At 44.3% G+C, this 16,852-nt stretch overlaps 2 protein-coding genes across 2 annotated transcripts; one reads left to right on the plus strand and one right to left on the minus strand.

Moving 5' to 3' along the window:
- Nucleotides 1–2,749: 2,749 nt before the first annotated feature.
- Nucleotides 2,750–8,095, minus strand: LOC127488144 (uncharacterized). The gene is made up of 3 exons (XM_051835967.2): nt 7,895–8,095; nt 4,663–5,828; nt 2,750–2,848 (listed from the first exon to the last, which is right to left on the minus strand). The coding sequence occupies exons 1-3, from the start codon at nt 8,093–8,095 to the stop codon at nt 2,842–2,844; spliced, it is 1,374 nt and encodes a 457-aa protein (XP_051691927.1). The 3' UTR covers nt 2,750–2,841.
- A 1,561-nt stretch (nt 8,096–9,656) lies between these two features.
- Nucleotides 9,657–14,998, plus strand: LOC103345392 (uncharacterized). The gene is made up of 3 exons (XM_070048351.2): nt 9,657–9,857; nt 11,924–13,089; nt 14,900–14,998. The coding sequence occupies exons 1-3, from the start codon at nt 9,657–9,659 to the stop codon at nt 14,904–14,906; spliced, it is 1,374 nt and encodes a 457-aa protein (XP_069904452.1). The 3' UTR covers nt 14,907–14,998.
- The last annotated feature ends 1,854 nt before the right edge of the window (nt 14,999–16,852 follow it).

The following is a 16,852-nucleotide window of genomic DNA, read 5'->3' on the forward strand; positions in this document are numbered from 1 at the left end:
AATATTTCATTATGGTTTCTCTTTAACATCATAATTTCATGGGAAAAATTTTTTATTCATGTGATATATGGGTTTCTTTAAATTGTGATTATTTCTTATTGGTACGGAGTAATCCAAGTAATTCCATTTCTTGTATTTCATCAATCTTTTCATCTTCACATTGTAGTATTGAAGTGTTATTGTATTTCTTTGGGAGTATTATGTTTTCTTCCATAATCTTGCTTCTTGAGTGTCTCCATTTATTTTTACGTTTTTGTGGAGATACTGTTGTTGTTTTTCTCTTTTCTCCTCTGATGGCTTTTATCTTTGGTCTATGCTTCTGTGGCTTAGTGTCCATTCTTTCTGTGAATACTCAGAGGTGTGTGCTGGGTGTGTCCAGGGAGCTCTCTCCAGTGCTCCAGTGTAGGGGAATACTGAAGGTGACATCCAAGTTGGTTGTGTAGATGTCTCTGTGTTTTTTTTTTTTCTTTTATCAGAAAGGAGAGATTGGATCAGCTCTGTTGGTGTAGTCTCATCCTCTACTTCTCGCCTCCAAGGTCCCCAATGCCTGCGTGCTTGCTGCATTGGATATAATATTCATCTGTGCTGCCACAAGAACCACACAAGCAGTCCTCTATGTGAGCGTATTCTACTGCAATGACCTTCCCCCTCATCAGGCATCAGGTAGCCCTGAGCATGTGGAGCTGCCCACAACAACTGCTCAGAGACCCAAACACACCCTGAGCCCTCCCACACTGCCACAGTGTTTCCACAGTCCCAGCAAGCCAGCCTCCCCAAGTCCCGGGGTGCAAGTATCCACTCTGCCCTATCAGTTCGTCTCATCCACATGGAGGTGGACATGCGCCCAGAGCCAGCCGCCTGTGGGTACTCCACTCAGGCAGTCTGAGCCCTATAGCCTGTGATGTGCTGGGTGACTGAGGGTACCTCACAGTCCTAAGTGGGCATCCAACCCCCATCAGTCCTCCCAGCAAGACTCAGGTATCTCCTCTCATTTGGTTGCTAGACACTTAGACACAAGCTGGTGTAGCTGTTATATATGTCCAAAATGGCACCTGCCTTCTCTCTTCCAGTTGCAGGGTCCCATTGTCAGGGAGACAGGGAATGAGAAACATACGTCTGTTTTCCCCTCTAATTTGACAGGTACACGATCTACCAAAGGACTCTAGGCCAGACTTATAGCAAGCTCTCCCTGAACCTATATTGCTAGTGGCTTGGACTGCTGCAGTTTGGTTTTATATCACTCTCCAAAGATGGTGTTGAGGCTCTTGGGTGCTCAGGTCGTATGTTGTGTCTGTGTTTGTGCTGTGTGTCCACACCCTCCGCATAGAGCCACAGAGCACCTCTTCCTTTCGTTGCGTTTCCTCTGCAGTTTTATCCCTAACCATATCCTAGATTGCACTTTCTCCATTTTTTAAAACTGTCTTGCCCTAGCCTAGAGCAGTGAGCTTCCTCTGTATTCTGCCATTTGGAATCTCCTTGTTTAACTTCTACACACAAATTAATTTTTTGTGTTAATTTGAAATGCAGACAGGCATACATGGAGAAAGAAGAACACAGGGAGTTCTTCCATCTTTTGGTTCATTTCCCAAATGACTGTGAGAGTTGGGGCTTGACCATGAAGCCAGGTAATCATACAGATTTTCATGTGAGTGAGAGACCTAAGTCCTTTAACAGAGGCTATAACTGAGAGCTGAAATGGGACTTGAACCCATGTATTCCAATATTGGATGCAGATATCTCAAATGGAGGCTTGACTGCTTCCTCTGACACTCAGTCATAACCTTGTTTGAGTTCCATAGGTATATGCTATTTACTTGTGTCTTAAGAAATTGTATGGAAAATGCAGCTATCTAATGTGTATTGTTAAAATGTTATTTTCATAATTTGGTTATGTTAGTTTTCTCAGAGTCCAGAGATACTAAGAAAAAAATGGTAGACTTTAATCTTACCTCTGAAGGGTTCTTAATTTCTTACACCTTAATACCTGATGTTGCCTCTTGTATGAAATTCAAAAAGAATGGTGGAGGAAATGGGAATAGATGGGTCTGAGCAAAGATAAAGTGGGAGAGTGTGTGAGTTTTAAAGAGGAGAGGCTTAAAACACATTCATTTCCTTAGAAATAGCAATTAATTATTTAGGGTATTTTAGTGATTGCTCAGTCTCTATAAATTCCTCACATTTGTTACTTTTTGTTCTTTCCTCTACAATTATAAAAATATCAAGAAAAATATGAAACTAATTATAACAATTACAGTTCTTAGGGAATTTGCTTGCTCTAGTAGTTAAAGCACTATCTGGTACGTCCCATATGGGAGTGTTCGGGTTTGAATCTCATCTCCACTTCCTTTTCCAGCTTTCTGATAATGTATATTGTCAGAGACACAGAAATGTCTTCATTGTTTGAGCCCCTGTATCTCATGAACTAGATCTGCTTCTTCAGAGCCCCTGTGTAGAGCTTTCTCTTCCCGGTCATGTGGCATTGGGGGAATGAACCAGAAGATAGGAAGACTCCTTTGATACGTATGTGTGTGTGTGTGTATACCAAAATTAAATCGATCAATCAATCAGTTTTAAAATTACGTTTGTGTTGTAGGTTTCAATAAAGCTGGACATAAAGGAACTCTTTCAGCTAGAAGTGCCTTGTGTGGCAAAGATGCTGAACAATCAGTGAGATTCACACATGTTGTGTTCATGGCTTTCAAACTCCAGGTTTAAAAACACTCAAAAACAGAGACAGAGAAAACCATAATTGCATGCTGATTATTTTATTGTTACTTGGAAGACAGAGTTATGACCACATTGTTCTTGTGTTCTGAGGGGGGGGAAGTCTTCTTATCTTATTCACTTTCTGAAATAGACAAGCACACAAACAGGAATGTTCATAGCGAAGACACAACTCAGCAGGAAAGTTTTGATTCCCCATTGGTTTTAGTGAAGTAGATAAAGAAAACACCATCCCTGCCTCTTCCACTTCCCCTTCCCCCTTTTCTTTCTTCATGTCTCCTTGTTCAGTCTTAATATGCACCCAGGAGATCACATCCTACAGATTGTGTTTCACAAGATGAAGAAAGTAGACTCATCCTAGTTGCTTATCTTTTAGTTGATATTAAAATGTTGAAGGATATATTTACCAAGATGGTTGCTGAAACATATGCTGCAATAAGGAAAAACTGAATGCAGCCTAAATGTCCCTTGTCAGGGTGTTAAAGAAAGCAGAATAGTCACATAATGCAGTACTATACCAGTGTTAAAGAAAAACACACAGAACATATGAACAACAGTGGGTCTGGCATGGTGATGTAGTGAGTTAAACTGCACCTGCAATACTGGTATCCCATATGAGTGCTGGTTTGACTCTCTTTTATGTACTTCCCAATGAGACCATGATAATGTAACTCGGAAAGCAGTAGAAGTTGCCTCAAGTTCTTGGGTCCCTGCCACCCATATAGGAGAGACCTGGATGAAGTTCAGGCTCCTGGCTTCAACCATTCTGGGGCCTTTAGGGAGTGAAACAGTGGTTGGAAGTCTTTCTCTCTCTCTCTCTCTCTCTCTCTCTCTCTCTCTCGCTCTGTTCTGTCTCCCTCTCTGTCTCTTTTATCAACCTGTTCCTCTACCTTTCTCATAAATATCTTTTTAAAATCAACGTCAGAAACACATTAATGAAGAGATCGGTACATCTCTGTTAACTGGAAATTTTCTTGGATCTTTATTTAAAAATTATACATAGATCTCCATATTAATTATGAGATTGTTTCTGAAGAAAGGATTCTATGTGCACATGTATGTATATATATATATATATATATATATATATATAAAGTACTTCGATGAAGATGTGCAAGGGGTTAGTAGTGAAGGCATTCTGTGAAAGGTGAGGTTGTAGGATGAGATATACTTTCATCATTAACTAGGTACGTTTCAAATCAGGTTTTTATTTACAATGAGAAGGAATTAGTTTTTCTTAGAAAATTATGAGTTTATTTGGTATGGAAAGAGTAAATAGATAAAGATAGCCAAAAGATTCTCTATTCAATGGTTCCTCCTCAGATGCCCACAGAGTGTAGGATTGGAATAGCCCAATGTCAGTAGCCAGGTCTCCCACTTGTGTGGCAGGAAGCAACTCATTATTTTCCACCTCACAGCATGTACATGAACAGGAAGCGGGAACTGGGAGCAGATCGGGGCTTGAACCAAGACACCTTGATATGGGATGCAGACATCCAAAGGAGCAGCATAAGTGTTACATGAGATGGTTGACTCTATCAGGTATTAATTTTTGAGTAAGTTAAAAAGAAATGCATATGTAGCATTCAGCAGCATAACAAAGAATCATCTAGCAGGTATCTTGAGCCTGACAGGCTGGCTGTGAAATGAGAACTAGCAAATGCAAAGGACAGAAGGGAGAACACTGCTCTACTTAACATTCCCAACTCATGAGGAAGAAGGAGATTGTGGGGCAGTTTGTACAGTGCCAGAATTATTTTGGAAGATTGGTTGGAAAGAAGGGGTCTGGGTATTTTATGAAAGGATATCTGAAAAGAAGTCCTAAGGAATATATTCTAGGACTATGGAATTTCAACATTTCCAACTGATTCTTGGCACATTCTAGGTTGAGAAGCACAGGAATTACAGAGCATCATGGAGAATTGATATGAATCATACCTGTTATTGACTGCTAATTTACTGGGATGATGGACCTTGGGAAGATCCCTGTGGGCCTCCCTGCTGGGGTCCACCTTGTTGGGGTGCTCCTTGTGGGCCTCCCTGCTGGGGTCCTCCTTGTTGGGGTGCTCCTTGTTGGCCTCCCTGCTGGGGTCCTCCTTGTTGGGGTGCTCCTTGTTGGCCTCCCTGCTGGGGTCCTCCTTGTTGGGGTGCTCCTTGTTGGCCTCCCTGCTGGGGTCCTCCTTGTTGGGGTGCTCCTTGTGGGCCTCCTCGTTGAGGTCCACCTTGTTGGGGTGCTCCTTGTGGGCCTCCTCGTTGAGCTCCACCTTGTTGGGGTGCTCCTTGTGGGCCTCCCTGCTGGGGTCCTCCTTGCTGGGGTGCTCCTTGTTGGCCTCTCTGCTGGGGTCCACTTTGTTGGGGTGCTCCTTGTGGGCCTCCCTGCTGGGGTCCTCCTTGTTGGGGTGCTCCTTGTTGGCCTCCCTGCTGGGGTCCTCCTTGTTGGGGTGCTCCTTGTGGGCCTCCTCGTTGAGGTCCACCTTGTTGGGGAGCTCCTTGTGGGCCTCCTCGTTGAGGTCCTCCTTGTTGGGGTGCTCCTTGTGGGCCTCCCTGCTGGGGTCCTCCTTGTTGGGGTGCTCCTTGTGGGCCTCCCTGCTGGGGTCCTCCTTGTTGGGGTGCTCCTTGTGGGCCTCCCTGCTGGGGTCCACCTTGTTGGGGTGCTCCTTGTTGGCCTCCCTGCTGGGGTCCTCCTTGTTGGGGTGCTCCTTGTTGGCCTCCTCGTTGAGGTCCTCCTTGTTGGGGTGCTCCTTGTGGGCCTCCCTGCTGGGGTCCTCCTTGTTGGGGTGCTCCTTGTGGGCCTCCCTGCTGGGGTCCACCTTGTTGGGGTGCTCCTTGTGGGCCTCTCTGCTGGGGTCCACCTTGTTGGGGTGCTCCTTGTGGGCCTCCCTGCTGGGGTCCTCCTTGTTGGGGTGCTCCTTGTTGGCCTCCCTGCTGGGGTCCTCCTTGTTGGGGTGCTCCTTGTTGGCCTCCCTGCTGGGGTCCTCCTTGTTGGGGTGCTCCTTGTGGGCCTCCTCGTTGAGGTCCACCTTGTTGGGGTGCTCCTTGTTGGCCTCCCTGCTGGGGTCCTCCTTGCTGGGGTGCTCCTTGTGGTCCTCCTTTTTGTGGTACACCTTATAGCAAAAAAGGGTGAGTTTAGTGACAGAAGAGTCTCTTCTATTGTTAGTCTGACCTTCACACACATTGTTTTTTTCCATGCAATTGCTCCTCAACTACGTAACTACCTCATGCACATAGCTTTTGTAGGTACTACTCATCCTAATTCATATAGTAATGGAATGCAACCTTTCATTTCTTATGTCCTAGGACAAGTGTGTTTCCTGGCTTTAGGCAAAAGGAGTGCTCTTGGAAACTTGCACTTTCACAGAGGATGTGTCCGAGGACAGAAAGAAAGTAAATGTCACCTGTGCTGCCAGTTTTGGGGCACAACTAAATCTTGCTAAATGTACTCCATGTCTGTTCTTCTGAAACTTAAGTTCAGAGTAGAGCTACTTCTTTGGACCCCAAAACACAAGCAGAGAAGAACAAAAGCGAAACACAAAAGGATAGAGCATACAAAATCCACCAAAACGTGGAAATGTTTATCATCTTCAGGGATGCACATGTGTAGAATCAGAGAAAGCAGGGCCGGTGCTGTGGTGTAGCTGGTAAAGCTGCAACCCGCAGTGCCAGCATCCCATATAGGTGCCAGTTCAAGTTCCGGCTGCTCCACTTCTGATCCAGGTGTCTGCTATTGCCTGGGAAACCAGTAGAAGATGGCCCAAGTCCTTGGACCTTTGCACCCATGCGGGAGACCTGGAGGAAGCTTCTGGCTCCTGGCTTCGGATAGGCACAGCTCCTGCTGTTGCAGCCAACTGGAGAGTGAACCAGCAGATGGAAGACCTCTCTCTTTCTCTCTCTCTCTATCTCTGTCTCTCCTTCTCTCTCTGTGTAACTCTGACTTTTAAATAAATAAAGAAATAAATAAATAAACAAACTCATAGAGAAAGGGGCCTAAACACTGTCTTTACATTTCCCTCCCAAAAAAAATGGACGTGCAAGGAGGAAAGCTGGGAAAAATAAGAACTTTAGGGACTCTCAGTATGATGGAGGCATAAGAATCCAGATACTTCCCCTCTGTCTGTCACCTCTGAGAAGTCATTTCTGGATGGGGGAACAGAACTACTGTTGTCATCCAGGTCTGTTGTTCAAGTTGTGACCTTGCTTATCATCCTCAGAATCAAGTTCTGGGGAGGTCTGTCTGTATTTTAGGGGTTCTTACATTCATTAATGCCTACCAAGAAGTGATGATGAGAAGACACCAGACACTGACAAGTTGCTGATGAAATCAAGGGTTATAAAAATGATAGAGAATTGATTGAGCATTACCTGATATCAATGAGGGAGAGCCTCTGTAGTGGACATCTAGGACAAGAAGCAGAGGATGAAGTGAGAAGTTAATTCAGGATCTCCCAGGGCTCACAATTTTTCAGTGGGGAAAGGGGTCCTCCAGCCGCAGCCACAGCCTGAAACCCTTTAATGTCCCTCTTTAGCCCCTCTCTGGGATGTTTTTGAAAGGGAAGAGGGATTATCAGGGCTGTTTCCCTGCTGAGCACCCACCCTGAGCTCAATGTATAGAAACCCTCTTTTGTCTTCCTTTGGATACTTCAAACCTTCCTGCTGCAATTAAGTGCTCTGGGTATTTCCAGATCTTATCTTGCTATTGCTGTAACCTCTGTTTTAGTGCTTTGGTTTTATTAATATGCTTTCTCATCAGGGTAAACAGGGATAAGTTTTGGGAGCAATCCTATGGCTACTGCTCAGAGGACATTGACATATTCAGTGTGGATGGGAGAAATATGAGTAATTTGAGACCTGGTGATTCTTTTTCTGTATGGGAAGTGAGAAAAATGGATTACATGGGTCTTTATGTCTGAAATATTTCCAATGTGTGTCTCCTTCACCTGAACTGCATTCTCTCTGCAGATGCAGCCCTCATGTCCCATTTGATTACAGGAATATCTTTACTACAGTACATCTCTGTGTCTCTCTTTACCGTTGTCCTGTATATCCTTCACAGTGCAATCAGGAAGATATTTAAACACTGCAAAACTTACTTTGTCATTTCTGTGATTTAATTTTTAGTTTGTCCCAATGAGAATTTCAGTGAATACAAGGCCTTGGCATGAAAGAAAGATACAGCAGTTCTTATCACATCGTGAGAATTGTGGAGCCCCATCTTTCTTTCCATCACCCCTTCCTCCTCCTCCAATCGGCAATGTTCACCAAAGCCCAGAGGAGCATCATAGCTCCCACTTCCTGCAAATGTTTTCTTACCTTGATTTGTGCTCTGAACAGAGTTCAGGGCCAGCAGGGCCACTGAGAGCAGGATCAGCAGCATCTTGCCAGAGACTCTGGAGTTGTTCTCGAGTGTGTGCTGGGAGACTCAGGGAAGCTCCCTTTATAAGAAGGAGCAGAAGAAGGGCACCTTTGAGTTCCTCACTGTGTGCACTTCCCCTCTTGACACACTAGGCTGAGTTTGCTCACATCATGTCAACCGCATCTCTTACTTCTGTTTGGGACCAGAGCCCAGAGAATGGGGTGTGTTGGAGGATGTCAGTGTCCCATTTCTAATATGTACAATGTGTGACTTGTTCAATGATTTTGAAGGAACACTGTCCAAATTTTAAGACAAAGATGGCATTTATTCATATTTGACTTTCTTTCTGTTTTGTGAGCCTCTTTGTCGCTTTGTCTGTCTTTGCACAGTTTTTGCATGTGCGATTGCACTGGCAGTGATTCTAAAGCCAAAAGTGAAGATGGTCTATATTTTTGGCTATCACAGTAGTCAAACACCATCATTCATGGTGTGTACCTATGTATATAATATTTACATAAATTTTTGATCATATGAAGGTCATTTCTGTTCACTTTTGCAATGGGCAATGACTATACTCTTGGGCACAGTTGATGTGACAGATGTTTGCTCTGGTCCATATTACTCGTGTAAGATTCACTGGATCTGGCTTTAGACAGGGAATTCTAGTGTTACAAAACACAAGTGACCTAAAGGATTCTATCCTTTTTAATGTATTTGGGAGTGTTGAAACAAAAGTGTCCACATACATCACTGTATGATTCCCTCAGCAACCCAAATAAATGCACTCTTTTTTGAATAAATCAAAAAGGTTATCCAGTCACAGGCGTTTTGTGGTAAAACATAATATGCCTTAAGATCTTCTGGAAGGAAGTAGATTAGCAGTAGGCAGTTCTGAGGAGCAGAACAGTGCTAGCTAGGTTTACTGTCTTTATGAGAGGTAGAGGGAAGTTGGTTTCTTCTAGAGGATTTCTTAAAGTTTTAGGATGACTGTTTCTGGTTTCCCACATACCTTTTGGGAAAGAACAGATGATTTTTCCAAAAATCACTGAGCCCTGGCCCTTTCCTAACCTTCTCCAATGTCAGCAATAATGTGAGAGATTAGTATATCATGGAAGAGTATAAAGTTGAGCTTTGAACTCAATGAGCCTTTTAAAAAAAAGAATCTTTTGGGGATCGCTTTAGAATCACTGCCAGTGCAATCGCACATGCAAAAACTGTGCAAAGACAGACAAAGCGACAAAGAGGCTCACAAAACAGAAAGAAAGTCAAATATGAATAAATGCCATCTTTGTCTTAAAATTTGGACAGTGTTCCTTCAAAATCATTGAACAAGTCACACATTGTACATATTAGAAATGGGACACTGACATCCTCCAACACACCCCATTCTCTGGGCTCTGGTCCCAAACAGAAGTAAGAGATGCGGTTGACATGATGTGAGCAAACTCAGCCTAGTGTGTCAAGAGGGGAAGTGCACACAGTGAGGAACTCAAAGGTGCCCTTCTTCTGCTCCTTCTTATAAAGGGAGCTTCTCTGAGTCTCCCAGCACACACTCGAGAACAACTCCAGAGTCTCTGGCAAGATGCTGCTGATCCTGCTCTCAGTGGCCCTGCTGGCCCTGAACTCTGTTCAGAGCACAAATCAAGGTAAGAAAACATTTGCAGGAAGTGGGAGCTATGATGCTCCTCTGGGCTTTGGTGAACATTGCCGATTGGAGGAGGAGGAAGGGGTGATGGAAAGAAAGATGGGGCTCCACAATTCTCACGATGTGATAAGAACTGCTGTATCTTTCTTTCATGCCAAGGCCTTGTATTCACTGAAATTCTCATTGGGACAAACTAAAAATTAAATCACAGAAATGACAAAGTAAGTTTTGCAGTGTTTAAATATCTTCCTGATTGCACTGTGAAGGATATACAGGACAACGGTAAAGAGAGACACAGAGATGTACTGTAGTAAAGATATTCCTGTAATCAAATGGGACATGAGGGCTGCATCTGCAGAGAGAATGCAGTTCAGGTGAAGGAGACACACATTGGAAATATTTCAGACATAAAGACCCATGTAATCCATTTTTCTCACTTCCCATACAGAAAAAGAATCACCAGGTCTCAAATTACTCATATTTCTCCCATCCACACTGAATATGTCAATGTCCTCTGAGCAGTAGCCATAGGATTGCTCCCAAAACTTATCCCTGTTTACCCTGATGAGAAAGCATATTAATAAAACCAAAGCACTAAAACAGAGGTTACAGCAATAGCAAGATAAGATCTGGAAATACCCAGAGCACTTAATTGCAGCAGGAAGGTTTGAAGTATCCAAAGGAAGACAAAAGAGGGTTTCTATACATTGAGCTCAGGGTGGGTGCTCAGCAGGGAAACAGCCCTGATAATCCCTCTTCCCTTTCAAAAACATCCCAGAGAGGGGCTAAAGAGGGACATTAAAGGGTTTCAGGCTGTGGCTGCGGCTGGAGGACCCCTTTCCCCACTGAAAAATTGTGAGCCCTGGGAGATCCTGAATTAACTTCTCACTTCATCCTCTGCTTCTTGTCCTAGATGTCCACTACAGAGGCTCTCCCTCATTGATATCAGGTAATGCTCAATCAATTCTCTATCATTTTTATAACCCTTGATTTCATCAGCAACTTGTCAGTGTCTGGTGTCTTCTCATCATCACTTCTTGGTAGGCATTAATGAATGTAAGAACCCCTAAAATACAGACAGACCTCCCCAGAACTTGATTCTGAGGATGATAAGCAAGGTCACAACTTGAACAACAGACCTGGATGACAACAGTAGTTCTGTTCCCCCATCCAGAAATGACTTCTCAGAGGTGACAGACAGAGGGGAAGTATCTGGATTCTTATGCCTCCATCATACTGAGAGTCCCTAAAGTTCTTATTTTTCCCAGCTTTCCTCCTTGCACGTCCATTTTTTTTGGGAGGGAAATGTAAAGACAGTGTTTAGGCCCCTTTCTCTATGAGTTTGTTTATTTATTTATTTCTTTATTTATTTAAAAGTCAGAGTTACACAGAGAGAGAAGGAGAGACAGAGATAGAGAGAGAGAGAAAGAGAGAGGTCTTCCATCTGCTGGTTCACTCTCCAGTTGGCTGCAACAGCAGGAGCTGTGCCTATCCGAAGCCAGGAGCCAGAAGCTTCCTCCAGGTCTCCCGCATGGGTGCAAAGGTCCAAGGACTTGGGCCATCTTCTACTGGTTTCCCAGGCAATAGCAGACACCTGGATCAGAAGTGGAGCAGCCGGAACTTGAACTGGCACCTATATGGGATGCTGGCACTGCGGGTTGCAGCTTTACCAGCTACACCACAGCACCGGCCCTGCTTTCTCTGATTCTACACATGTGCATCCCTGAAGATGATAAACATTTCCACGTTTTGGTGGATTTTGTATGCTCTACCCTTTTGTGTTTCGCTTTTGTTCTTCTCTGCTTGTGTTTTGGGGTCCAAAGAAGTAGCTCTACTCTGAACTTAAGTTTCAGAAGAACAGACATGGAGTACATTTAGCAAGATTTAGTTGTGCCCCAAAACTGGCAGCACAGGTGACATTTACTTTCTTTCTGTCCTCGGACACATCCTCTGTGAAAGTGCAAGTTTCCAAGAGCACTCCTTTTGCCTAAAGCCAGGAAACACACTTGTCCTAGGACATAAGAAATGAAAGGTTGCATTCCATTACTATATGAATTAGGATGAGTAGTACCTACAAAAGCTATGTGCATGAGGTAGTTACGTAGTTGAGGAGCAATTGCATGGAAAAAAACAATGTGTGTGAAGGTCAGACTAACAATAGAAGAGACTCTTCTGTCACTAAACTCACCCTTTTTTGCTATAAGGTGTACCACAAAAAGGAGGACCACAAGGAGCACCCCAGCAAGGAGGACCCCAGCAGGGAGGCCAACAAGGAGCACCCCAACAAGGTGGACCTCAACGAGGAGGCCCACAAGGAGCACCCCAACAAGGAGGACCCCAGCAGGGAGGCCAACAAGGAGCACCCCAACAAGGAGGACCCCAGCAGGGAGGCCAACAAGGAGCACCCCAACAAGGAGGACCCCAGCAGGGAGGCCCACAAGGAGCACCCCAACAAGGTGGACCCCAGCAGAGAGGCCCACAAGGAGCACCCCAACAAGGTGGACCCCAGCAGGGAGGCCCACAAGGAGCACCCCAACAAGGAGGACCCCAGCAGGGAGGCCCACAAGGAGCACCCCAACAAGGAGGACCTCAACGAGGAGGCCAACAAGGAGCACCCCAACAAGGAGGACCCCAGCAGGGAGGCCAACAAGGAGCACCCCAACAAGGTGGACCCCAGCAGGGAGGCCCACAAGGAGCACCCCAACAAGGAGGACCCCAGCAGGGAGGCCCACAAGGAGCACCCCAACAAGGAGGACCCCAGCAGGGAGGCCCACAAGGAGCACCCCAACAAGGAGGACCTCAACGAGGAGGCCCACAAGGAGCTCCCCAACAAGGTGGACCTCAACGAGGAGGCCCACAAGGAGCACCCCAACAAGGAGGACCCCAGCAGGGAGGCCAACAAGGAGCACCCCAACAAGGAGGACCCCAGCAGGGAGGCCCACAAGGAGCACCCCAACAAAGTGGACCCCAGCAGAGAGGCCAACAAGGAGCACCCCAGCAAGGAGGACCCCAGCAGGGAGGCCCACAAGGAGCACCCCAACAAGGTGGAGCTCAACGAGGAGGCCCACAAGGAGCACCCCAACAAGGTGGACCTCAACGAGGAGGCCCACAAGGAGCACCCCAACAAGGAGGACCCCAGCAGGGAGGCCAACAAGGAGCACCCCAACAAGGAGGACCCCAGCAGGGAGGCCAACAAGGAGCACCCCAACAAGGAGGACCCCAGCAGGGAGGCCAACAAGGAGCACCCCAACAAGGAGGACCCCAGCAGGGAGGCCCACAAGGAGCACCCCAACAAGGTGGACCCCAGCAGGGAGGCCCACAGGGATCTTCCCAAGGTCCATCATCCCAGTAAATTAGCAGTCAATAACAGGTATGATTCATATCAATTCTCCATGATGCTCTGTAATTCCTGTGCTTCTCAACCTAGAATGTGCCAAGAATCAGTTGGAAATGTTGAAATTCCATAGTCCTAGAATATATTCCTTAGGACTTCTTTTCAGATATCCTTTCATAAAATACCCAGACCCCTTCTTTCCAACCAATCTTCCAAAATAATTCTGGCACTGTACAAACTGCCCCACAATCTCCTTCTTCCTCATGAGTTGGGAATGTTAAGTAGAGCAGTGTTCTCCCTTCTGTCCTTTGCATTTGCTAGTTCTCATTTCACAGCCAGCCTGTCAGGCTCAAGATACCTGCTAGATGATTCTTTGTTATGCTGCTGAATGCTACATATGCATTTCTTTTTAACTTACTCAAAAATTAATACCTGATAGAGTCAACCATCTCATGTAACACTTATGCTGCTCCTTTGGATGTCTGCATCCCATATCAAGGTGTCTTGGTTCAAGCCCCGATCTGCTCCCAGTTCCCGCTTCCTGTTCATGTACATGCTGTGAGGTGGAAAATAATGAGTTGCTTCCTGCCACACAAGTGGGAGACCTGGCTACTGACATTGGGCTATTCCAATCCTACACTCTGTGGGCATCTGAGGAGGAACCATTGAATAGAGAATCTTTTGGCTATCTTTATCTATTTACTCTTTCCATACCAAATAAACTCATAATTTTCTAAGAAAAACTAATTCCTTCTCATTGTAAATAAAAACCTGATTTGAAACGTACCTAGTTAATGATGAAAGTATATCTCATCCTACAACCTCACCTTTCACAGAATGCCTTCACTACTAACCCCTTGCACATCTTCATCGAAGTACTTTATATATATATATATATATATATACATACATGTGCACATAGAATCCTTTCTTCAGAAACAATCTCATAATTAATATGGAGATCTATGTATAATTTTTAAATAAAGATCCAAGAAAATTTCCAGTTAACAGAGATGTACCGATCTCTTCATTAATGTGTTTCTGACGTTGATTTTAAAAAGATATTTATGAGAAAGGTAGAGGAACAGGTTGATAAAAGAGACAGAGAGGGAGACAGAACAGAGCGAGAGAGAGAGAGAGAGAGAGAGAGAGAGAGAGAGAGAGAAAGACTTCCAACCACTGTTTCACTCCCTAAAGGCCCCAGAATGGTTGAAGCCAGGAGCCTGAACTTCATCCAGGTCTCTCCTATATGGGTGGCAGGGACCCAAGAACTTGAGGCAACTTCTACTGCTTTCCGAGTTACATTATCATGGTCTCATTGGGAAGTACATAAAAGAGAGTCAAACCAGCACTCATATGGGATACCAGTATTGCAGGTGCAGTTTAACTCACTACATCACCATGCCAGACCCACTGTTGTTCATATGTTCTGTGTGTTTTTCTTTAACACTGGTATAGTACTGCATTATGTGACTATTCTGCTTTCTTTAACACCCTGACAAGGGACATTTAGGCTGCATTCAGTTTTTCCTTATTGCAGCATATGTTTCAGCAACCATCTTGGTAAATATATCCTTCAACATTTTAATATCAACTAAAAGATAAGCAACTAGGATGAGTCTACTTTCTTCATCTTGTGAAACACAATCTGTAGGATGTGATCTCCTGGGTGCATATTAAGACTGAACAAGGAGACATGAAGAAAGAAAAGGGGGAAGGGGAAGTGGAAGAGGCAGGGATGGTGTTTTCTTTATCTACTTCACTAAAACCAATGGGGAATCAAAACTTTCCTGCTGAGTTGTGTCTTCGCTATGAACATTCCTGTTTGTGTGCTTGTCTATTTCAGAAAGTGAATAAGATAAGAAGACTTCCCCCCCCTCAGAACACAAGAACAATGTGGTCATAACTCTGTCTTCCAAGTAACAATAAAATAATCAGCATGCAATTATGGTTTTCTCTGTCTCTGTTTTTGAGTGTTTTTAAACCTGGAGTTTGAAAGCCACGAACACAACATGTGTGAATCTCACTGATTGTTCAGCATCTTTGCCACACAAGGCACTTCTAGCTGAAAGAGTTCCTTTATGTCCAGCTTTATTGAAACCTACAACACAAACGTAATTTTAAAACTGATTGATTGATCGATTTAATTTTGGTATACACACACACACACATACGTATCAAAGGAGTCTTCCTATCTTCTGGTTCATTCCCCCAATGCCACATGACCGGGAAGAGAAAGCTCTACACAGGGGCTCTGAAGAAGCAGATCTAGTTCATGAGATACAGGGGCTCAAACAATGAAGACATTTCTGTGTCTCTGACAATATACATTATCAGAAAGCTGGAAAAGGAAGTGGAGATGAGATTCAAACCCGAACACTCCCATATGGGACATACCAGATAGTGCTTTAACTACTAGAGCAAGCAAATTCCCTAAGAACTGTAATTGTTATAATTAGTTTCATATTTTTCTTGATATTTTTATAATTGTAGAGGAAAAAACAAAAAGTAACAAATGTGAGGAATTTATAGAGACTGAGCAATCACTAAAATACCCTAAATAATTAATTGCTATTTCTAAGGAAATGAATGTGTTTTAAGCCTCTCCTCTTTAAAACTCACACACTCTCCCACTTTATCTTTGCTCAGACCCATCTATTCCCATTTCCTCCACCATTCTTTTTGAATTTCATACAAGAGGCAACATCAGGTATTAAGGTGTAAGAAATTAAGAACCCTTCAGAGGTAAGATTAAAGTCTACCATTTTTTTCTTAGTATCTCTGGACTCTGAGAAAACTAACATAACCAAATTATGAAAATAACATTTTAACAATACACATTAGATAGCTGCATTTTCCATACAATTTCTTAAGACACAAGTAAATAGCATATACCTATGGAACTCAAACAAGGTTATGACTGAGTGTCAGAGGAAGCAGTCAAGCCTCCATTTGAGATATCTGCATCCAATATTGGAATACATGGGTTCAAGTCCCATTTCAGCTCTCAGTTATAGCCTCTGTTAAAGGACTTAGGTCTCTCACTCACATGAAAATCTGTATGATTACCTGGCTTCATGGTCAAGCCCCAACTCTCACAGTCATTTGGGAAATGAACCAAAAGATGGAAGAACTCCCTGTGTTCTTCTTTCTCCATGTATGCCTGTCTGCATTTCAAATTAACACAAAAAATTAATTTGTGTGTAGAAGTTAAACAAGGAGATTCCAAATGGCAGAATACAGAGGAAGCTCACTGCTCTAGGCTAGGGCAAGACAGTTTTAAAAAATGGAGAAAGTGCAATCTAGGATATGGTTAGGGATAAAACTGCAGAGGAAACGCAACGAAAGGAAGAGGTGCTCTGTGGCTCTATGCGGAGGGTGTGGACACACAGCACAAACACAGACACAACATACGACCTGAGCACCCAAGAGCCTCAACACCATCTTTGGAGAGTGATATAAAACCAAACTGCAGCAGTCCAAGCCACTAGCAATATAGGTTCAGGGAGAGCTTGCTATAAGTCTGGCCTAGAGTCCTTTGGTAGATCGTGTACCTGTCAAACTAGAGGGGAAAACAGACGTATGTTTCTCATTCCCTGTCTCCCTGACAATGGGACCCTGCAACTGGAAGAGAGAAGGCAGGTGCCATTTTGGACATATATAACAGCTACACCAGCTTGTGTCTAAGTGTCTAGCAACCAAATGAGAGGAGATACCTGAGTCTTGCTGGGAGGACTGATGGGGGTTGGATGCCCACTTAGGACTGTGAGGTACCCTCAGTCACCCAGCACATCACAGG

Source organism: Oryctolagus cuniculus, chromosome 9 (assembly GCF_051225735.1).
Source record: "Oryctolagus cuniculus isolate XC-2025 breed Fujian yellow rabbit chromosome 9, ASM5122573v1, whole genome shotgun sequence".
Lineage (NCBI taxonomy): Eukaryota > Metazoa > Chordata > Mammalia > Lagomorpha > Leporidae > Oryctolagus > Oryctolagus cuniculus.